Source organism: Chenopodium album, chromosome 18 (assembly GCF_948465745.1).
Source record: "Chenopodium album chromosome 18, dcCheAlbu1.1, whole genome shotgun sequence".
Taxonomy (NCBI): domain Eukaryota; kingdom Viridiplantae; phylum Streptophyta; class Magnoliopsida; order Caryophyllales; family Amaranthaceae; genus Chenopodium; species Chenopodium album.
Window position 1 is genome coordinate 24,806,052 of NC_137851.1, and position 24,057 is coordinate 24,830,108.

Here is a 24,057-nt window from a genome sequence, read left to right on the forward strand (position 1 = left end):
TCTACTCGTCTGGATCCGAGTATTCGTAGAAGTTTTGAGCACTTCTTTGGTATGCGGATAGTATCGTCCATCTTATCACGGGATTTCTCCCTTGGGCCGAACACTTTGTCCAGTTCCCCTGTAATTCCTCTATTGGACACTTCTGGATCTTGAGGTCAGTCGGACGGAGCAGGTCGACTGTCTTTTTAGGGAGCACACCTGTCGTCCAAGATTTCGGGACGACGTTTTGGATTCTGCTGACCTGACCGTCTATTTTTACGTGCTGTCAACCCATTGGCATTCCCTTCTGTTTAAAATGACGGAATTGGTTTTTAACCATTTGAATTCTAGGTTAACTTTTTCAAAAAGTAACCGTTCGAATTCTTCGGCGGATAAAAAAAATTTACTGTCTTGCCCTCATAAATTTTGCCTATAAATATAGGATGCTTGACTTCATATTGTTACTTTGCAACTTTGAAAATTTTAGAGAGAAGTCACAGCTTTTTAGAGAGAGAAAGTGATTTTCCACTAAATTTTCAAGAGCTCCGCCGTACGCTTTAGGTTTTCGGTCAGAGTTTTTGAGCTTTCCAGTCAACCTTCAAGACTTTCTCAAGTTTTCTGCACGGACGAAGGTAACCGCCTGCCCCTTTTTCTTCCTCTTTTAATTTGTTTTGTCTTTTATTTTTATTTTTAAATCTGGCATAACACTCGGCTTCGTCCGTTTCTCCTCATGAGGTCGGTCGTTCACCTGGGAGTGAGGAGTTTAGAGTGGACGGGGACAAGTCGTCTCCCTCGTGGAGTGGATACATTTCCACTGCGTATCAACTCACATCTGAAGGAGTTATGTCTTCGATAAGTGCAATTATATCAAGGATCACGATTATGGAGATAATTAGTTCATTCTATAGGTTCGTCAATGTTTGGTGCTAGATATGAAAATTGATCTTTGGGCTAGCTTAATGGCACGAAGCCTTATAGAGTGGATCCTACAAGGTCACACATAAGAGTATTGGGTTAAACAAGCTAGAGGCCCATTATTGGGCCTCATGAGTTCATGACATACCATGTTGATAATTGGGCTTGGATAGTTAGAAGAGTCTAATGAGTTTTGGACTTGACATGGTTTTATTTCTAGATATGATCTATAAATATAAACCATGCCTAGGGTTGCATGACATAACAATTGACAGACAGTGAATTGTCACACAAGCAACCAAGCTTCCCAAAACCCTAACTCTCTCTCTCTCTACTCGGCCCTCTCTCTCTCCTCCCTGTCCGTACGGCCCTCCTCCCCGGGTGGCGCGTGTGGTGGCGCGTGGGTGGTGTTGTGGTGTGTTCGTGACTCAAATCTCCGTTGAAGGTTGATTGAAGTGTTCAGTCACAACTAACTAGCATTAGTGGAGGTTTAATCCGTGTTCGTGGACTAAGTAGAGGAATGAATCGCACGTGGGGTTCTTGTTCTCCTTATTGTTCTTGTTCTCCTTATTGTTCTTGTTCGATCACTTGTGGAATCTCGCTTTAAAGGTATAATTCTTACTTCTTTATGTGTTATGCATGAGATCCTTGTTTTAGGTGCTTTATGAATATGATTTTTATATTTTCCGCAATTTAGTACCTATAATCTCCTACAGTGGTATTAGTTAGCCTCTTGCAATTACATATATTGAGTATTAATTCTCTGATAATCCACAATTTTAAATCAATTAGGAGGGAGAATAATTTAATTATGGGTCAATTATTATATTAAATGTGATTTAACAATATAGAATCATTAAAAGTTATTTAATTTGCTCCATATTAGCCTTAATTTGATCCGAAAATTGCCCTAATTAATTCGAAAAAAAAAAAATCGAACTCCCCACCCTATTTTTTCGAGAATTTCGAAATCATAAACCCTAATTTGTGAAATTTGTGTTTTTTGATTTTGATTTAATTCGATAGTTATGTGTTTAAAGAATTTAATCTATTTGATTTCATGTCAAATAATGAATTTTTCATGATCAAATTATTTAATTTAAAAGTTAAATTGAATTGGGATTAAATTCATGAAGAACCCTAATTTTGAAATTGAATATGATTTAATTTTAAAATTAGAAGGACCACACTAATTTAATTTTAATAAAAATGTTTTGTTTTAAATTAAAATAAAAAAAAAGGAATTTTAGGTGCGGTAGCTGCGGCTGGGTGGCGCAGCCACGGCGATTGCCTCACCGGCGATGGCCCAGGAGGGAGGGCGGGCTGGGCAGGGGTCGAACAGGGGCAGCGCAGCAGTGCACCACCTTGTTGCGTGTGCTGCTGCTGCTGTCCTTGCGTCGCTGCAGGGCAGCGTACACCGCAAGGTGTACGGCCACCGTGGTCGGCTTCGGCTGGCCACACCACAGTGGCTGGCGCGTTTTTTAAAAAAAATTATTTTATTTTGGATAAAAATCAATTTTCAAAATTAAAATTTTAAAGGATAAGTTTTGATTTTGAAAAGATAATTAACAAAGTTAAAGTTGTTAATTTTGTTAAGATAGGATAATTATGGAGCAAAAGATTCTATTTGGATAATAATTGATTAAATAATGTGATTATCCTATAATTATTTTAGGATATTAATTGATTTAAAATATGTGATTGGCAAGTAATTAGGATAGAATCTCCTAAATTAGTTAGGATAAGCATGGAAAATAAATATGATTTATCTTCCATAATTAAAATAAGATTTGATTCTATCTCATACCAAAATTAAAGTATATGATATTTTATAATTGGTTATGAATAATATATGATATTATCTAATTAGAGTAATTAATTAAAATATGAGATATTTAGGAGTCATGTTTCCTTAATTGTGAACATTCGATGGTGTAGTTTAGGAAAGCATGATGAGTGATTTATTATATGGCATTCTATAATATATGATGTTATTTATTGCTATATGGATTAGTATTGCCCATAGATTCTAAATACGATCTGCGCATCGTGATGTATTTTTGTAATCTAAATACGGTCTGCGTACCGTTAAGTATTTTTGTAATTTATTTTATTTTATTTAAGTAGTAGATAGAATAGAATAATATTACAGGTTGCAGTTAATCCAAGAAATCCATGGAGTGAAGGCCCAAAAGAGCAAGATGGATGAGATCCATGAAGGTTCAAGTGGGAGCTTTTTGCTTTATTAGTTTTCTTAGGATTAAGGGGCCGTATTATGTCATGTTTATGCATTAGTAGATTATGCATGTTAGATTTTATTTATGTTGCTTGATGATGCTCTAGAGTTCACTAAATAATCACAACATAATAAATCTAGATCCCGGTAATATTGAGGTAGCTTTTCCAATCAAAAACCCGATGAAACCTTCAATATTTATGATGGGTCATGCCAAAGCAGGGTGTCATATTATATCTTAGGGGAGTGGGGGTAAAACAAATTTTACATTTTTGATTGGTTATACTCAATAAGGTTACCTAAAGAGTTTAGAACCTTGAAGCTAAGGGTAATAATTAAACATGTGATGGGTAATTATTCAACCAAGAATTACAAAGAGTTGTAATCAGTAAAGAGTTTACTCACCTTGAAAATGTAATAGTTGATGGTAGGGCCAAAGTCCGGTCAATTATTGCACAAATAAAGGGTCTTGGAATCATTTTATTCAATAGGGATCAATTAAAATTGAATAAATGCTTTGAAGTTACCAGTTTTAAAATCGCTTATGGTATTTTAAATTTATTAAACATAATTATTAAATTTTTCCTCGTTTTGTTTTTGTTTGTAGATGAATAACTATAATGACAACACTATTTTGCCAACGAAACTGAATTTAAGGCTGAATCTCAGAAACTTCAGGGAATGGGAGAACGAGTTGAGAAATGTTCTCATAAGCCAAAAGCTTGAATCTCGTTTATACATACCTATTGAGGGCAAGTATACTGAAGGTTATGATCCTGAAAGGCATGCGAAAATTGTTTCGGATGCAGAGAAAATCAGGAATCTCATTTTAAAATCTATTCCAAATTGTTGGAAAAGAAGGTTCGGGAAATATGAGTTAACCAACTTGTGTGAATGTCTTCGTGCCATCTGTCGAGGTAGCATTGGGGCATTAGGAAGTGGAGGAGGAAACTTCAATGACTACAATGTAAGGGAGGTCATTAATTCGATCCCTCAGATTTACTATTCCTGGACTGACAGCATAAGGTATGAGGTTTACAATGTTCATTGTAAGATAATGGCTAAGAAGCTCATGCCTGGTCAATAAGTAAGGACCCATGTCAATGAACTGATTGATTTATTCAATCAGATGGACATCCTTGGGAAACCGTTTGATGATGACTCCGCACATGACATAATCTTGTTCTCACTCCACGATGGTTTTGATATAGTCAGGCTTACTCATAATGATGAGGGCTCGACGGTGACATTAGTCAACCTTTTACTCAACCATGTTGAGGAGTACCTGAAAAGGAGACAAAGCGAATGCTTCTATTGTGGTGATTGGCTTCGCCATACACCAGGGTGTCCCCATTATACACCAGTGAAAATAGAAGGTAAGGAGTTACTTGATGTTTTTGTTGTAGAAATTAATCTCACCTCTTCTTCAACTTGGGTATTCGATACCAGTTGTGGTGCTCACATTGTTAATAACATGCAGGGACTAGAAGGGAGTAGGGCATTAGCAAAAGGAGAAGTCACACTCCGAGTAGGAAATGGAGCAATAGTTGCTGCACTTGCTATTGGAGATTATCATTTGAGACTTCCGTCTGGTTTAATTTTGGTTCTTAATAAATGTTATTATGTTCCAACTATTACCAAAAACATTATTTCAGTTCCTGTTTTAGATACTGAAGGTTTTTCTTTTGAAATAAGAGACAAATGTTGTTTTATTTCTAAAGGAAATATGTTATATGCTAACGCAAAGTTAATTAATGGTTTGTATGTCTTAGAATATACAATTTATGTCTACAGCATTGATCATAAAAGGCAAAGACCAGATGGTTCAAATCCAACTTACCTATGGCATTGTAGACTTGGTCACATTAACCAAAAGCGCATCCAGAAATTACATAAGGATGGACTCCTCTCTTCTTTTAATTATGCATCATTTGAAAATTGTGAGTCATGCTTACTTGGGAAAATAACTAAGTCACCCTTCACGGGTATAGGTGAAAGAGCTAGTGACCTTTTGGGACTCATACATACAGATATGTGTGGACCAATGAGTTCAAAAGCAAGGGGTGGATTTAATTACTTTATTACTTTTAATGATGATTTAAGTAGATATGGTTATATTTACTTAATGAAGAATAAGTCGGAAGCCTTTGAAAAGTTCAAAGAATTCCAGAATGAAGTACAAAATTAACTTGGGAAGACAATTAAAGCACTGCGATCTGATCGTGGTGGTGAATATTTGACCCAAGAATTTGATGAACATCTAATAAATTGTGGGATACTTTCACAGTTAACTCCTCCAGGAACGCCACAGTTGAATGGTGTGTCAGAAAGGAGGAATAGGACCTTACTAGATATGGTTCGGTCCATGATGAGCTTTACTGATCTTCACATATCATTTTGGGGATATGCATTAGAAGCAGCTGCCAGAATACTAAACAGAAGCCCGTCCAAAGCAGTTTAGAGGACACCATATGAGTTATGGACTGGAAGAGTTCCAAAGTTGTCTTATCTCAAGAGTTGGGGATGTGAAGCTTATGTAAAACGTTTACAAGGCAATAAACTATACCCTAAATCAGACAAGTATTTCTGTGTGGGCTATCCAAAAGAAACAAAGGGGTATTGTAACAATCGCGAAGATAACAAAGTGTTTGTTGCTCGCGATGGTGTCTTTCTAGAAAAGGAATTCCTCTCTAGAAAGCCAAGTGGGAGTAAAGTGGTTCTCGAAGAAATTCGAGACGAGCAACAAATGGATGTGGAAAACACCACATCGCAGGCGAGGGCACATGAGTCGATTAATCATGCGTCGGAGCAAGCTAATTCGACTAGCGAGACTCCTATTGTCCCACTTGAATCTAATTCATGCGAAAATCTTCAAGGAGTTGGAGAGAATATTTCTATTGTTTCTCCTACCCCACGTAGGTCTGCCAGAATCAGAAACAAACAGTTTGTTGAGGTTATGATAACTAAGGATTCTGAAATCTTCTTATTGGAGAATGAGGAACCTACAACCTACAAACAAGCTTTGGCGAGCCCCAACTCAGATAAATGGCTTGAGGCCATGAAGTCCGAAATGGAATCGATGTCTGAAAATGAAGTGTGGACCATAGTTGACTTGCCTAATGGGGTAAAACCTATTGGTTGCAAATGGGCTTACAAGATTAAAACAGAAAAGGATGGAAATGCCTACATCTATAAAGCAAGACTGGTTGCAAAAGGGTACAGACAGATTCATGGTATTGACTATGATGAAACCTTTTCCCCAGTAGCTATGCTTAAGTCCATTTGGATCCTTCTAGCGATTGCTGCATTTTTTTATTATGAAATTTGGCAGATGGATGTCAAAACCGCCTTCTTGAATGGGTTCTTGACGGAGGAAGTGTATATGATACAACCTGAGGGTTTTGAAGATCCAGAAAATCCTAGAAAGGTATGCAAACTTCAAAAATCCATTTATGGATTGAAGCAAGCGTCCAGGAGTTGGAATCTTCATTTTGATAAAGCAATCAAATAGTTTGATTTTGTCAAAAGTGAAGAGGAACCTTGTGTATACAAGAAGACTAGTGGGAGCAGCATTGTTTTCTTAGTCTTGTATGTAGATGACATACTACTCATGGGAAATGACATACCAATGCTTGAGTCAGTCAAGGAATGGTTGAAGAGTTGTTTTTCCATGAAGGACTTAGGTGAGGCTGAATACATATTGGGGATCAAGATCCATCAAGACAGATCTCGAAGGATGATTGGATTGAGTCAAGAGACTTATATTGATAAGGTTCTTGATAGGTATTCCATAAAAGACTCTAAGAGAGGATTTCTCCCCATGTCTCATGGCACTACACTCAGTAAATCTCAATGCCCTAGCACGCCAGAAGAGATGAGACGTATTGTTGATAAACCTTATGCTTCGACAATAGGGTCAATCATGTATGCCATGATATGTACAAGGCCGGATATTGCATATGCTCTGAGTATGTGTAGCAGGTTCAGGCAAATCCAGGAGAAGCACACTGGACAGCTGCCAAGAACATCCTTAAGTACTTGAGAAGGACTAAAGGAATGTTTCTTGTATATGGTGGTGAAGATGAGTTGGTTGTCAAAGGTTATACAGATGCGAGTTTCCAAACAGACAGAGTTTATTTCAGATCACAATCTGGATACATTTTTTGTCTGAATGGAGGAGCAGTGAGCTGGAAGAGTTCAAAGCAAAGCACTGTCGCAGACTCTACGACAGAATCAGAGTATTTAGCTGCTGTTGAAGCAGCTAAGGAAGCAGTTTGGATTAAGAAGTTCCTATCTGAGCTAGATATCATACCAAGTGCTCAAAAGGGAATTGAGTTGTATTGTGATAACAATGGCACCATTGCTCAATCAAATGAGCCTAGATCACACTTTAAATCCAAACATGTAGAGAGGAAGTATCACCTCATTTGAGAGATCGTTGACAGAGGAGATGTCAAGATGTGCAAAATTCATACGGATGAGAATATCGCTGATCCCCTTACTAAACCCCTTCCACTTCCAAAGCATGAGAAACATGCTAATGAATCTGGATTGAGGCAAATGATGTAAAGAAGTTTTATTTGTTTTTGGAGAAAAATAAGTTACATATGTAATACATTCATTTGCAGAATTATGTTTAATCAGAAATTTTATTATTTCTCTTATTTAATTATGGTTTTCGATGTTAAATAAAATGTCCAAAATAATTATGGATTGATGGGCTCATCAGGTTGATGACCTGGTGAATGAAACCCCACAGGTGAACAAAATCCATATATTATTTGAGTTCCTAGTTCAGCATCATTAAACTGGACATAAATGATTTCTTAAATTGGACTAGCAAGTAAGATTGATTGGATAGTGCAGTTTCATGGGCTATAGGAGCATAGTGATGATGCTCGGTCAATCACATGGATATGCATGAATGATGCATGATCGAACTATAGACCTACTTTGAAGTTCAAGTATAGAACTTCTGCATATATTAGCGGATTCCTTTGACATGAGTGGAACACTGATTCCATTCAATGATTGATTTAACTGTGGTACACTCAAACGTCCAGCCGTACCTGGGGATCATAAAGGGTGTTTCCCAGTTGCTTCATGAGTTGAGTGGGAGCTTTGGTTGCCACAAGATTGGATAGAGTCTACCTATTTAATTAGGAATGTGTCTTGGCCTCTTGAAGAGGGAGAATTCAGAAAATGCATGGCCGTGCTCAAATGCATTACATAGTAATCATTTGTTCTGTGAATCTAACTCAGTATTTCAAGAAAAGATTTGTAGACTAATATGATCACGACATGGATGCAATCATATTATCAAATCGACACACATTGACTTAAGGAATTTGAATATTGCGTACTTGTCTCAAACAAGTGGGAGATTGAAGGAGTTATGTCTTCGATAAGTGCAACTACTAGATATATCAAGGATCACGATTATGGAGATAATTAGTTCATTCTATAGGGTCTTCAATGTTTGGTGCTAGATATGACAATTTATCTTTGGGCTAGCTTAATGGCCCGAAGCCTTATAAAGTGGATCCTACAAGGTCACACATAAGAGTATTGGGTTAAACAAGCTAGAGGCCCATTATTGGGCCTCATGAGTTCATGACATACCATGTTGATAATTGGGCTTGGATAGTTAGAAGAGTCTAATGAGTTTTGGACTTGACATGGTTTTATTTCTAGATATGATCTATAAATATAAACCATGCCTAGGGTTGCATGACATAACAATTGACAAACAGTGAATTGTCACACAAGCAACCAAGCTTCCCAAAACCCTAACTCTCTCTCTCTCTACTCGACCCTCTCTCTCTCCTCCCTGTCCGTACGGCCCTTCTCCCCGGGTGGCGCGTGGGTGGTGTTGTGGTGTGTTCGTGACTCAAATCTCCGTTGAAGGTTGATTGAAGTGTTCAGTCACAACTAACTAGCATTAGTGGAGGTTTAATCCGTGCTCGTGGACTAAGTAGAGGAATCACACTTGGGGTTCTTGTTCTCCTTATTGTTTTTGTTCGATCACTTGTGGAATCTCGCTTCAAAGGTATAATTCTTACTTCTTTATGTGTTATGCATGAGATCCTTGGTTTAGGTGCTTTATGAATATGATTCATATATTTTCCGCAATTTAGTACCTATAATCTCCTACAACATCCACCTATTATTCTCTGTCCCTGCAGTCGCAGATGGCTAGGACCATGAAGACGTACGACAAGTACGCCGCAAAAAATCCAGACGGCAGTCTGGTAAACCCAAGGGTTCCCTATTATCCGAGTAACACGGACGGGGAGATCGCTACCACCACAAATACCAACACAAACACCGCCACGGTCACTGGCAGCAAATGCTCGGCGGTTGAAGTGACCACCTCATTCAAAGAGCGCTAGAGGAGGCAAGGCGTCTCTTCTGCTAGGGAAGAGTCCGGGAAAACTCTGGGTCTTCGCTTTCCCAAATTCGCTAACTTGGTCATAGATCCGGCCGAGTTACAAAGAGCCTCAATTCTCTTGTCAGGCGGATGTTGGGGCGTCCGCCCAAATTTCTGAACTACCCCCATCACAAACTACGAGGTCGGCCAAGCCTAGGACAGGCGTAGTAATTGCTGAACCGATCGACCTGCCTTCTCGCAGCGCTGCTCCTCCTGGAAATCAGGCGGACTCCAGGAGGAAGGATAAGGGAAAAGGACCCTTAGTACCGGAGGGAGTTTCTATCTGCGAAGGCGGTCGGGGCTCCAAGACTAGGAGCTCGGCCGAGGCTGCTGAATTGGACACTGTGTTGTCCTCGAAATTTGGGGCTGCCCCTCACCCTGATGAAGGGGAGGCAGAAAATCAAGAGGTTGAGGAGGCGGGTGAAGAGGCCAATGCGGACAATTTTAAAGATCCGTATGCCTGCCCAGTTGGAGACATGGCCAATGACGAGTTGGAGGAGTTCAAGAGTTTCCTCATGATAGGAGAGGAGTACGAGCTTAAGGAGCCAAAGCGCTCTCATTCTGTGGCCGCTTGGGAGGATGAGTGGCCGCGTCGGCAATCATTCAGCGTGTACTTCGCTGCCTTGGAAGTGGGACTTCGCTTCCCTCTTCACCCATTCGTCCAGGAGCTCCTGGACGAGTACAACATTGCTCTCTTCCAACTGATGCTGAACAGCTAGTTGAACATCTTTGGGTATCTGATGACATGCATTCGGCAGGGCTTCAAGCCGAACGTCCCATTTTTTGTCGAGATGCACTCTATGGTCCGTCTGGACTCGGGGACGGACGGCTGGTTCATTCTGAGCACCACTAAGGACTACTTGGTGGTGATGGGCAGGCCGTCCAAGTGGCGTGACTAGAAAAACCATTTCTACCGCATTAAGATAAAGAATGTGGAGCCCAACTTGCGGATGAATAGGTTTGATGTTACTCCCATCCAGCTCGGCCGGGGACAGCACCGACCATACAAGCCATCCGTCCACCCTGACTATACGTACCAACATGACTACTTTGGAGTCAAGAAGGTGACTAGGGACGGCAAGTCAGTGGTCGTTCCTAAGAACTGATTCCCTTGTCCAGCTGGCTCAGGGACCCGGTATTTATGTTGGCATGCGGCCTTTACAGAAACCTTCCCCAAGGTGGAGATTCGTACCTTTGCCACTTGCAAGTAAATTTTGTCAAAATTTTTCTAACTTTTTCTTCTTTCTTATGCAAATGAAACACTAGCCATGCTAGACCCTGTGCAGAAGGGGGAGATGGACATGTCCGAGCTTGACTTAGCTCGGTACAAGGCCCGTCAACAGTTGTACAAGCAGACCAAGGAGGTACTGGTCGTCCGCTTATTCTTTTCCCTTTTTGTGTGTGTGTGTGTGTGCCGAGCTGGTAGGTTGGGAGAGGAGTCCTTCCTAATTTAACACGGACGACCCCAATTTGGCCCTTGGTCCGAGTTAGGACTCTAGAAGGGGCTTCCTTCCTACTCATGCTCAAACGCTTTATTTTGGTTTTTATTTACTTAAAAACTGCTTCCTTTTAGTTTGCCACTTACAAGGTCGAAAAGGAAGCAGCCGGCCTCTGCTTCAAAGGAAGGGAAGACGTCCAAATCCCGGAAGAGTGCTACTACTAAAGTGACGTCTTCCACTCAGGCGGCTAAGACCACGTCGCGGACTGATCCAAAGCAGCCCAAAAGAGAGCCACCTCAGCTGTCATCTAGTGGGGTCTCCAAGTCCATGGATCAGACTACCGAGTCGATCCATGAGAAGTACGTTCGTGCGGACGATGGGGGTAAATCGACCCCAGCAAAACCGACCAGCCCAATCTCGACTCCGCATGTCGAGTTAGTGAAAAAATCTGATTGGCAGACAGTTGTCTCTCAATCGACCGAAGATCAACTCGATCGCTAGGACGGAGAAGGGGACGAACCTTTACCTCCTCATTCTTTCAACCTTCCCACCCCACCATCTTTCTTGGATGGTAAGTTGGGTTCTTGACATAGACTTTAATTTTTTTTTTTTTTTTTTTTGTTTTGTGAACTTATTTTGTTCACCCTAACACTTTTCTTGGCCGTGTGCAGATATTGCCGAGGAAATGAACATGAAGCTACTCGGCCAGTCGCTTACAGGCGCAGACCGGAAGGCTTTAAGGGAGGCCATGCATCAAGACGTCCCTTAGGAGCAGCGGGATAAATTTCGCGGGAACAACGACGACTTCCTCGGCCCCATGATTAATTGCATTGCCGAGGTAGATTTCTTTTCAGCTTATGCGACCGCTTTTGATTTTGTTTTTACTTAGGACATTTTTCACTTTCCATGTTTGCTAACTTTTTTACGTCCGAATGTAGCTCTTCCTTCATCTCTATGCCTTCTAAGAGTGGAAGGAAAAAGAGAACGAGAAGATCAAAAAGGCTTGGGCCCAAATCAGGAGGGCAGAGGACGCGAACACAGGCAATGTCGCCCTCTTGAAGATTCATTATGAGATGACCCTCAAGGCCTTGTTCGACAAGGCTGCTCGGCAAACTGAGGACATCGCCAAGATAGGTCAAGCCCTTGAGAGAAGGAGCAGGCAAGGCAAGCGCTCCAGGTGGAGCGAGACAAGGCGGTCACTAATGCCTCTTAGTGGTAGGAGGGCTTTGAGGCCTCCGAGAAAATGAAAGCCGATTTATCCTTGTCCCAAGGGGCCTTCAAGTCCGCCCACGATGAGGTGGCATCCCTCAAGCTCCAAGTGGAGGAGCTGAACAAGTTCGTGACTGACTTGTTTGAGAAGCTGAAGGCCCCTCAGCCGCCCAGTACAATGGAGATCGTCCAGATCGAGCACAAGGCCGAGGAGAGATTCAAGAGTCATTTCTTTGAGGCCTTCCAGCTGATGAGCCCGGAAGGGACGGCTGCCTATCATCAGGAGCGCTTCACTAAGCGCCTGGAGTACGTTTGCCTCAATGAGGAATCCAAGAAGGCCGGGCAACCTCCTCTAGAACTCGAAGTCACTTCGTCTGACTCTAAAAACGAGGAAGACGATGATGAGGAGGAGGACGAGGCCGAGCCAACTGGCGAAGGGGAGGCGGCCAAGGGGGAGCCGACGGATGCTTCGGCTGAGGGTGAGTCTACCGATGCTGCGGCCATGAAAGAGTCGGCCTTGGAGGAGCCTGCCAGTTTATCTAGCAATCTTTTCAAATTGATGCATTCATTCGTGTCATGTCCCACGTCCTTGTGGTAATGACAGTACTTGTTTTTGTTGCGGTACTAGGCCGAGTCTCTCAGTGGTTGGGGCTTCTCGAACTTAAATTTGTCTTTTATTTCCATCAAGATTGAGTAACAATCCTTGTTGAACTCATACTGTGGTTCGTACGTCTGGCCTTCTTTGATTTTGTCTGCTAGCTGTCGGCCACCCAAACTTCCTTTCGCTTGTTATTTCCTTCTTTTTTCCTCCCAGCCGAGTCTTGGTGAGAAGGTTGCTTCTTCTCAGCCCCTTTGGCCGGTTGTTCCGCTTTGGTGAGCGAACAAAAATCAGATGCTTCAATGTAGGCTTCGGCCTCCCGCAACACGCCTTCGTACGTCCGAACCTTTTTCCTGACTATATCAAACTTAAAACCATTATGCCTTAATCCCCGAAGAAATTCAGAGTAGGCCATTTCATCCGGCAGATTATGAATTTGGGCTTTTTCTTGGTTGAATCTTTGCACATACGAACGCAAGCCTTCGTACTTTCCTTGGACAATAGTGGCCAAGATAAGACTTGTTTTTCGAGGAGGTGTGTTGTAGGAGAATTTCCCACAAATAACAAACTTAGAGTAGTGAAACAGTTGATGCACCCGGCTGGAAGGCTGTTAAACCAATCCTGCGCCACGCCCTTTAGGGTGGCCGGGAAGCACCGACACCATGTGTCATCATCCATACTTTGAAGATACATTGAGTTCCTGTACGAGGTGACATGCTCTTCTGGGTTGCCCGTACCATCATAGGGACCCACAAGTACACTCTTCACCTTTGCTGGTTGAGGAGAGTTGAGAATTTCTTGAGAAAATGGAGGCGGCTTGTCACCAAGATTTAACAGACGCATTTACCAATCAATGGGAAGAGGTTATGCGGCTAGTCCGGCCAGATACGTAGCCTGGTAGAACGGCTGGCCATAATGCCCGTACTGTCTTAAGACAGGGGGGTTAGGCGATAGAATTGCACTGAAATTCTGGGGGGTCTGATACTGAAACATTGAACAACTGGAATAAGAGTTGGAGTACGGAGAGCTTGACTCCTGCTGATCCTAGCCGAGCTGGTATGTTTGGAAAGAGAGGGTTTGAGAATTCATCTGGCATTGTTGGAGTAGAGGCAGTGTCCAAGTAGGCTGCTCGTTCCCGTTGCTTGTGCCGGATATATTCCCTTGCGTCTTTCCAGCGCCGAGACAGCTCAGGCTCTTCCCTTTGAGGTTGTTTGGTCTGCTGTAACACCCCCAAATCTCCCTCTACGAAAATACTAGTATAATACGTATAATTATACCGTAGAGGTAGACTTAGGCGTATTACCGCCGCGTGATTACGCAAGGCTACTCAAACCTACTAAAATAAATCAATACTTTGCAGCGGAAACTTCAAAACTCTTCTTTATTTAATAGACCAAAAATAGTAACCATTGTCATGAGTACTCAAAAATAAATACAAGAACCAACATATCCTAATCTAGGTGAACCATTCCCGGGACTCCAAATGCTCATTTATGACTTCACCTGAAATTAGTCAACACTGCTTACCATTAAGGTAAAAATGGCGAACCAAAACAAAATAAGAAATACGGATTAGCAAAATATGCTAAGTACGATAAGTGTGAGATAATTAAACTTAATTTTATTCCTAAACATGCTTTCGAAATCAATTCCATCCATTCCAATAATTAAATCAATAATTTCAACTCAAGATTCCAAAACCAATTTCAATAACCAATATTAATATCCAATAAATCCAATTCCTCTTTAAAACCAATTCCTTTTAATCCAATTCCTTTAAAACCAATTCCTCACCCAAGTGTGCACACCCCCCAAGCTAGTCTCCTTATATTACAAGGCTATCCTTGAGGAAAGACCCGGTCATACAAAGTCCAAGGCCTTATCAATAAACCAAATCTGCATAGTGGAATTACCAACATGCTTGTAAAGCATTAATAATAATAATTCAATAAATCCTCTTTAAATTCAATAATTACAACTTTTAATAATAATAATTCAAACTCCTTTTTATTTAAATCCACATGCTTTCAAATCAAACCTTTTAAACATGAATAATAATTTTAATTATTTAAAACATGATATAAAATCAATACTTCAATTTATTTATCAAAACCAATTTATTTAAACATACTTTTATTTCATAATCGTAATCCAATTCAATTTAATTCAATCATCATAAAATCATTCAAACATACTTATTCAAACCAATCACTTTCAAGGTATCTAGCTACCTAACGTACCTTGATCCTTGCTTAGCAAAATCACACAAAAAGAACCTCAAGAATCTTGATCGAACACACCCTACAAATAAATATAACCTTAATCAATATAAGGTTAACAAATAATCACAATAATCGTTGTTGCCTATCGTTGTCCCTTATTCATGATTGTCTATTAATGATCCGTGAACGGTTTACAAGTTTCTTAAAAACTTGTTGGCGGCTCCCTACTTTCCTTGTCGCTAATCGTATAATGTCAATTCCCATTTCCTAAAAGTGCCAAGCATATTCACAACATGCTTAACGTAGTTGCGCTTCGAACAACACCTACAGTATTAAATCATATATTTAAACAAATCGCAGGACACTCTTGCAAGAGAATTGAACAAATTAAGTATTGTTATTTTTGCTCATATTCAAGTGAATGTTCAATTGTTCATATAATATTTATATGCATTATGTTTAATGTCAATGCAATAAACAAAAAGAGCAAATGTTATTTTGCTCACTTTCTTGTTAGTGAATGTTCATTTAATACTAGTATACAACTATACATTATATTTAATGTTAATAGGTACAATGCAAAATATGCAATTGACTAGTTGGGAGATCAGTGAAAAATGTTCATTTATGTAATATTAAATGTTCATTTTCCAAAACATAGGACAAGTCAGAGTTGACTAGCCGGGAGACCAGCCAAAAATTTGCAGGTTTTTTTGCCAAGTAGATGTTTTTGTTGCAAAAACAGTATAGCCTTCAAAAAATCGATAAGTAATGACTACAACAGAATATCCTTCAAAATCTTCTCTCAGTAGCAAAAATGATGTGATGCTAAACGAAAATGTAATTGACTTTAATTTCTAATCTAACTGCTTATGAAGCGGGTATGGATGAGAGTAGGAAAAAACTTATTGTAGAAATGTAATCAATCAGCCATTATAATGGCTAACAGATTTAAGCAGCCACACTTAGCCGGAGCAGAAAAGTCCTTAATTTCCAATCTACCTGCTTATGAAGCGGGTATGGATGAGAGTAGGAAAAAGCTTATTATAGAAATGTAATCAACCAGCCATTATAATGGCTAACAGATTTAAGCAGCCATACTTAGCCAAGAGCAGAAAAGTCGTAATTATCCGCAACTTTGCAATTACCCGATAACCTGATAATGGCTAGCTAACTGATTTTAGGAGCCGTACTTAGCACGGGGCAGGAAAAGTAGTGATGATCTGCAACTTTGCAATCAAGCAGGATCTCATTTATATTTTATTCCTCAGAGACCTTGAAAAATGTATACGATAAAATAATATTGTTGATACCATCCATTCTAGGATCAGTCTCGAATTCAGGATCAATATAGAAGAAGACCTGTAAGTTTTGATTGGCAATACTTATTAAACATAATAATAAAAAATTATTAATTAAAAAAATAAATCATGAACTGTTACAACTTACAGGCATATCAACCTGCTCTCCAGGAAGAAGTCGCTGCTCCTCAAAGCAAAAGCATTGTATTTTGTTGAAGTAAACCGCCGCCTATAAAGCAGATCCATATATTTCATGAAGGCAAACTAAATAAAAATAGAAAAATAATTGATTGCAAAAGAACGAGGGAAATTGTAGTGTATATTTCACTAAAAGCCTATGCTTGAATGATAAAGGTCTTTCAAAAGTGCAAGGATTTAGTTTACGGAGGATAAGTTTAGAATATGGAGTATTAAACATGCATTTGGTTGCTTATGAATTTTATTATAGATATCAAATTATCGAGTTCCATTCAGTATCCAACTTCATGTATATATATAGATACCTACAAAATTTTCTCTCTAGATTTTCTCTCTCTATGTTTTTCTTTTTTCTGCCATGACAAAAAAGAAACCGAAGAAGGTGGTAACTAGGGGGGAGGGAAGCAAGAATAAGAATGATCTTGGAGAGGAGATAGATGAGGCGAATCAATTGATAGCTTAATCGAAGGAAAAAGCGAAGACTGATTTTGTGGGTATTCCACCCCCCAAATTTTGATGAGGTTGAAAACTCGGAGGATTTGATTCTCACCCCAGTTCATGGGTCAAGAACTAAGTCTAAGCTGTCTAAATGGTTGGATGTGATGAAATCGAGAGAAGATGTAATGGAGGTAGCTGAAACAGAGGTTACGCAAAACAGAGTATCGATTGCTCAAGAGCGCCATGCTAGGCCAGTAAGTTCTGATGTTAAACCTTTGTTGCAATTGTCTTTTGATGACGTTTCTGATGAACTTGCATATTGGAATTTGGGTATTGTTGCTTATGTGTTTGGGGCTAATCCTTATGTGAATGCCTTTATGGGTTTTTGTAAGAGAATGTGGGGAGTGAAGAATATTGATTAGGTAATTCCCTAGAAAAAAAGGGGTATTTCTGATTAGATTCTTGAATTCTGAATCCAAACAGAAAGCTCCTAGAGCTGCTCATGTAATGTTTAATAATCATCCGAATTTCGTGAAGCAATGGGAAGATGGAACGGAATCGAATTTTGAGGAAATTACTAAGGTTCCTGCATGGGTTCAAATTCCTGGATTACCTCTGAAATATTGGGGGAAATCTTGTTTAGGAAAGTTTGTTAGCTTAGTTGGTACCCCAATTAGGCCTGATAATGCTACTCAAATGAACGAGAAAGTGAACTATGCCAGATTTCTTGTGGAAATGGATGTTAATGGCGATGTTTCTAATGGATTGAATTCATGTGTGAGACTGGTATTATTATTCAGATGAAAGTGGTTTTTGAATGGAAGCCTTTCAGATGTGAGGTTTGTAAACAGATGGGGCATACAAAAGACAAGTGCAGGATGGTTAAAAAAGTTTGGAGAACAAAAGAGCCACCTGTCAGAGAGGAGCAGCAAGTGGTTAAAACTACTGAGCTGAATATCCAAGATAAGGTGGGAGGAGAGCAGGAATATGAGAAGCAAGATGGGTGGATCAGAGCTACCCCTAAGCATACAAGTAGTGCAGGACAGATGTCTGGGACTAAGCAGGATGCTACAGTGCAAGTCTGTAATTCTTTTGAGAGATTACAGTGTGAAGATCCTCTAGTGTTTGGAGATGTGCTAGTTGGGTTGCTTCCTGGTGGGGAAGGAGGGGGGGGGGGGGGGGTGGGGGGGAAGGGGAATCCATTAATCATGGATAAGATTCTTATCTGGAATGTGAGAGGCCTTAATAGCCTCTCTTAGCAGAAGTAGGTAGAAGATTGGTTTCCAAGACTTTATACTGGGATGTTGCAAGGTTGGTGTGTGACTTCTAACTTTTCTTTGATATAAAAGGTGAAAGAATTTTAGGGGACTTGCTTCTTCCTGGTGCTATAGGTTCAACTCAATTGTTTCATCTAAAGGTTACTACTATGGCCTTAAAGATGGATTTCTTTTGCTCTAATGTTTATGGTATGAATGATTGTAAAGAGAGAGAAGCTTTATGGTCTGATATTTGTAGTATTGGGCAGCTATGAAGGGGTCTTGGATGATTCTTGGAGATTTTAACTGCCCTCTCAACTATGAGGATAGAATTGGGAGACCCATAACCTATGCTAAGCTTGAGCAATTTAGGGAATGTGTTAAGCAGTGTGAGATTTATGATATGAAAAAGGTGGGATACTCTTTTACCTGGAATAATAAGCAGGATGGAGGAGAAAGGGTGGTGAGTAGGATTGATATAACTTTGGTGAATGAGTGTTGGGTTACCTGAGTTCTATGTAGCATATCTTGGGTCAAGTTGGGATGTAGAGGAATTTTAAGTTTCATCCTAGATGTAAGAGTTTGAGGCTGAATCATCTAGTCTACGCTGATGACCTGATCATTTTTAGCAAAGGTGATAAGGATTCTATTGGCCTTATCCTTAGAAGTTTGGCTACTTTAGCAGTTGCTTCTGGTTTGGTTGCTAATGAAGGAAAGTAAAATATTTACTGCTACTATGTGGAGAAGGAAATCAAGGATGATATTATTAGAAGTTCTGGTTTTAAGGAGGGCTCGCTTCCTTTCAGATATGCATTAATGTGAGGGCAAAGAAGCTGGCGGAAGATGATTGTCAAATCCTTATTGATAAGATTGGGCTGCAGTTATCTCTTATGCTGAAGAGCTCAGTTAGTGAACTCAGTTTTGATGTCTATGCACATTTATTGGGCTAGTATCTTTTTGTTTCCCAAAAGTGTGATAGATGGGGTGGTTGCTATTTGCAAAAATTATCTCTGGAGTGGTAAAGCAGTTTATAATAAGTCTCCTCACGTTGCCTGGGATATTGTATGTAAAAGTAAGAAGCAAGGTGGCTTAGGTGTTCATAACTGTAAGATTTGGAACATTGCAGCTCTTGGGAAACATATATGGAATATTGCTCAGAAGCAGGATAGTTTATGGTTAAGTATTTAAAAGGGAAAAGCTGGAAGAGGTTTCAATGCCCTAACAATGTTAGCTGGAACTGGAAACAGATGTGGTGGGTTTTGATAAGCTCAAGTGTGGCTATGCAGGGAATACATGGAAAGAGAATGTGAAGGGTTACACTATTGCTATTGCCTATAAGTGGCTTACTAAGCAATATGATGAGGTTCCTTGGTGAGTTGGGTCTGGAATAGGTTTAATATCCCTAAGCACAAGTTCATTTGCTGAATGATTCTTAAATAAAGACAGAGTGAAAGAGTTTCTCTTTAGGATTGGTGTGAGAGTTGATGGTAAGTGCCCTCTCTGCAATCATGGTGATGAAACAGTTGAGCATTTGTACTTCGGTTGTGATTATTCCATGAAATGCAGCAATATTCTTGCTCAAAGCCTTCAAGTTCAGCTGGTTCCTAGTACGCATGAAGACTGTAATGACAAGTTGAGTCAGATTTCTGGAAGGTTTAGAAGCTCTTTGGGAGAAGTTTCTTAGAAGACCTGAGAGTGTTATCAAGGAGCTGCTGTTTGATATCAAGCATAGAATTGATTTTGTCATGCCTGCTAAAAGCAGTTGGATAAATGTAGAATGGTTTAAGAAAATGATGTATAGATAGTTTTTGTTTGGTTTGGTAGCTGCTCATTTTGGCAGCTTGTTCGGTGTATGGTGATGTTGGTTTGTTCTTAATAATATTTTTAATTTTTTTATAAAAAAAAAAGAAGTTCCATTCAGTGAGTACATTATTGGGGTTTTTTTTTTCCTAACAAAAAAAATAGTTGGGAATTGGGACTTTAGGAGTTAGGGACCTAAAATATGTTGATGCCAAAAATCTACAATACATCTTGTAATTGGTGGAGAATAATGTCAAAATGCTGAGATTTTCATAGCCAAGTTTTAATGGTAAAAACGTCATTCCAGTCGAAGAAAAGGCAACATTATCAGAAACTCTTACCTTCATGGGCGTAACATTATACGTAGATACACCAACAATAGGAGTTGAACTTTTATTTTCAGCAGTATAAAATGCCAAAGCACTTTCTCCTGGTTTAACCCTCACCTGCAATGAAAGTGCAATTTAGTGAAAAGTTTACATGTTGCTGAAGTATATTGCAACCACAATTTTAGGTATAGGCTTAAAATAAACTGATACCTCTCTTTGGGTAGGAGTAAATTTCCACTGCATCCCATCAGCAACATCAGCATTGAATTGAACTACAATTTCTCTGTAATAAAAGAATTAATGACTTTCAAGCAACTCACATGAAAACAAGTAAAGAATTCTGGATGCAAGGGAGGGAGGGGAGAGGGGGATTTTGAGCCCAAAAATTTTCCAACATATCTCACAATTTAGAGATGGAATGTTCATATATTCTGAAGTGTTTATTATAAAGTAAAATTTCCAACTTGCTTTGTTTCAAAAAAAAAAAAAATTCCAACTTGCTAGCCACTAAGCTTTAAGTAAGATATAAACTAAACTTAAAATATCTTCAAGGGAACCATACTGATTATCTCACACCAAAAGTAATCCAAGGAGAATAAGAAAACAAAATAAAGAAACTGAGATCTTCAGTGAAATAATTCAAGTTCAAGGCTTGATATTTTCCTAATTCATCATAGTCCAGTACTCCAGTTACATTTTTTTTTCACTGATTTTACAAAAGCGACATTAGATTGACTTATACCCTCATTAACTCTATATAACCTGGTTTTTCCTAACAAAAAAAAAATGTTTAATTTTCAAAAAAAGAGCTTTAACAATACAGCATACGGCATAAAAAATCATTTAGCCTGTTGTCTCCACATGAAGCATGTCAGATACTCAGATGACCAAACAGCAATTTGACCCATCTTGGACAAACCTTTTAAATTATTATGAACCATTTTAGGCTACGCACCCAGTCCTTAATTCCTTTAGTGTTCAAATTCAGCCTCTAATTACGAACCCAGCTAAGAAAAGACGTGTACCATAGAGAAACTCCTTATCGATGCCATTGTAGCTTAATATCCAACAAAGAAAAAGCTAAGGTTGTTACATTATCTAAATTTCAAATCTAAAAGGGTGAAGGGCATGTTCCTTCCTTAGTTTCTACCTCAAATATCTTCACAGATTTTTGATCAAATATTTTAACATGTAAGATTATCTTCGATTATTTTGGTAATGTTTAACCAAAGATGACAATTCAATAGATTACATGTAGATAGCTGAAATCATAAAACAATTTAATGGAGAAAGTGCAATCAAACAATTTATAATATCCCTTTTCATTTCCTTCCTAACAACGCAAATTATCTCAGCATGCTTGACTTTCAAATCAACGGTTCAACACGTTAGCACCAATAACACTCACCTTTTTTAGGATTTTGCTTACCATCATGGCCATGAGGCCATACTATTTGCGAAAACCTTTGGTAAAATCAGGGTAGGCACTCTTGGAAGAAAAATGTTTAAGGATTTAGGCCGCCTACTATGAAGATACTAGTTGGATTGTGGGACAATAACCCAACCCAACCATTCCCCGTGCCTTGGGGTAGATGAACCCTTCTCTCTATTTCTGCAGATCGCATCTCAAGGCACTATGAAGCTATTTCTTATCAATAACAAATTCAATTTCTTGGTGAGACATTAACACGATTATTATTGCTTTAACAGACATCAGGGTTACAAAACATTCATATTCAAGGCATACAATTGACATGAACATTCATATTACAAAATTCACCATTTCATATAACATTTAAATATGGTGCAGAGAAGAAACAACGTATGTGCAGAATTTGAGAAACCTGACCTTTTGGTGACAGTACCATCTTCTGTATGCCGGGCAATCTTTTCTTCAACTGTCTACAGAAAGCGCACACAATTAGCTATACTCATCATTCCAAAAGTAATGGAGATACTCAGGGAGCAAAGGCAACTAATTTCCATATACAATTACCAGGAATGATTTCAGCCGATCTTTTCAATTATAATGGCACTCCCTCGCACCCCTCACTGTTCATAATTAGCACGTATTAACTTTTTAAGAGCTAATCTGCTAAAATCATCACCTTACAGTAAAACCAGAATTATCATCATAATCTTCTAGTAGTATTAACTGATAATGTGATAGCTTTTGGCCTTTAAATATAAGAATTCATGCAAACATAAATAATCATAATGCTCGAACATGTTCTTACCAGTTGGACATAATCTTTGTTACCCTCATTTTAGGCCTTACAAGATTTATAGGCAATGAATGATTGAAAATAAAATCTGATCACTTTACCACTTAGCATAATGAACAAATAAAGATCATATACTCGTCTTTGTTTATCTTCCCATTTCTAATTCAATGAGCAAATCCTATACTAGTTTTTCTTCTCCAAACAATATCCAAGAGGCAAGAGTACAAGCATTCATTTCCAATAATGTACCTACAATATATCATTTTCTAGGGACAATGCATTTTTTTTTCCGAACACTCCAAAATAGTATATATGACTATTAATCCCCGAAACAGACATCAACACGAAATCAAACAAGTCTCACCTCACGGCGTTGAACGGTACCACCATAACCAGTAGCTTGGCAAAATCTCCTATACAAGGGGACAGCAGCATATGAACATCCGACCATTCCAAACACCAATGCAGTCAAATAATACAACATCTTTCGCGATTTTTTCTCTTGAACAACATTGTTGGATGAAAAATAACGCCTCGGCTCAAATGCAATAAGACGATATCGTTGAGCAATCTGATGATTTCTATCTGACCATGAACTATATGTAAGTTTTTGCCTAATTTCATAACTACTTGGTCCAATTGATTGAAATAATTTCCTATACCAAAATCAATAAAATTGAATTAAAATGAATCTAACTTGCAGAAATTCAAATATAAAGTTTGAAATTAGCAAAATACTTACTGGAATTGAGAAGTAGAGGACTGCGTATTATGTTTGAGTACATGAGGTAAAATTCTTCTAGATAGCAGGCGAATTGTCATGGTTGAGGATTTCTGGAAAATTCTCCCTTTTCTCTCTCCTCAAAACTTTGATTATTACTTCAATTGAACTCAATCATTCAAAAATGGTTGAGAATATCAAAGGCGTTATTGCTGACGATGATGCTTTCACCGCCATTAATCCATTACAAGCTCTCTACGTTAAGTTCAAGGATAGGAGGGAGTATATTTTAGATTTTTAGCGTAAATATCTTGAGCTTTTCGAATTGAACAAGACTTTTTTTTTTTTTTACTTTGTTTTCTTCACTAGGTTTATTGAAGTTAGTTCATATATGGATTTTATATATTCTAGCTTAATTTAGTTTGGTAAAAAAAATTTAGTTTAACTAGCGTTTTTGCCCATTCAATGTACGGATTATTAATTAGGTTATTTTTCTTGAAATGTGTCGGTGTTATTTTGTATTTTAGTTAGGTATATATATACTTCCTCCGTCCCCGAAAGAACGATCTTTTTGGGCTAATTTCGTGGGTATTAAGAAAGTTAAATAAAAAGAAATAAACTATATTGGAAAGATAATTTTACATGGGATTTGTAAAAAAGTAGAAAGAGAAAGTAATAAAAGTACTTGAAAAAATAAAATTTTATATGGGAAACTAATTTTGCAAAAATATTGTTGTAAATTGATGGGTATTTTAATACAA

At 38.8% G+C, this 24,057-nt stretch overlaps 1 protein-coding gene across 3 annotated transcripts; it reads right to left on the reverse strand.

Annotated features, from left to right (window-relative positions):
- Nucleotides 1-15,784: 15,784 nt before the first annotated feature.
- LOC145590640 (cytochrome c oxidase assembly protein COX11, mitochondrial-like) lies at nt 15,785-23,461 on the reverse strand. 3 transcript variants are annotated; one of them, XM_081647058.1, is made up of 7 exons: nt 23,318-23,461; nt 22,940-23,231; nt 22,200-22,252; nt 20,561-20,633; nt 20,363-20,467; nt 16,490-16,558; nt 15,785-16,390 (listed from the first exon to the last, which is right to left on the reverse strand). In XM_081647058.1, exons 1-7 carry the CDS (start codon nt 23,395-23,397, stop codon nt 16,289-16,291), a joined length of 774 nt encoding a protein of 257 aa, XP_081503184.1. In that variant the 5' UTR covers nt 23,398-23,461; the 3' UTR covers nt 15,785-16,288. The 3 variants fall into 3 exon arrangements, with proteins under 3 accessions (XP_081503184.1, XP_081503183.1, XP_081503185.1); XM_081647057.1 differs by having other exon boundaries at nt 16,478-16,558; nt 23,318-23,460; XM_081647059.1 differs by having other exon boundaries at nt 16,478-16,558; nt 22,940-23,156; nt 23,318-23,433.
- Nucleotides 23,462-24,057: the final 596 nt, after the last annotated feature.

Bases quoted from the DNA above. Each gene is read 5' to 3' on its own strand.
- LOC145590640 (XM_081647057.1), bottom strand. From the start codon at position 23,397: ATGACAATTCGCCTGCTATCTAGAAGAATTTTACCTCATGTACTCAAA. The intron at 23,232-23,317 runs GTAAGTATTTTG...ATTTTGGTATAG, and splicing joins TCCTCTACTTCTCAATTCCA to GAAATTATTTCAATCAATTG. The intron at 22,253-22,939 runs GTGAGACTTGTT...CGCTTTCTGTAG, and splicing joins GTACCGTTCAACGCCGTGAG to ACAGTTGAAGAAAAGATTGC.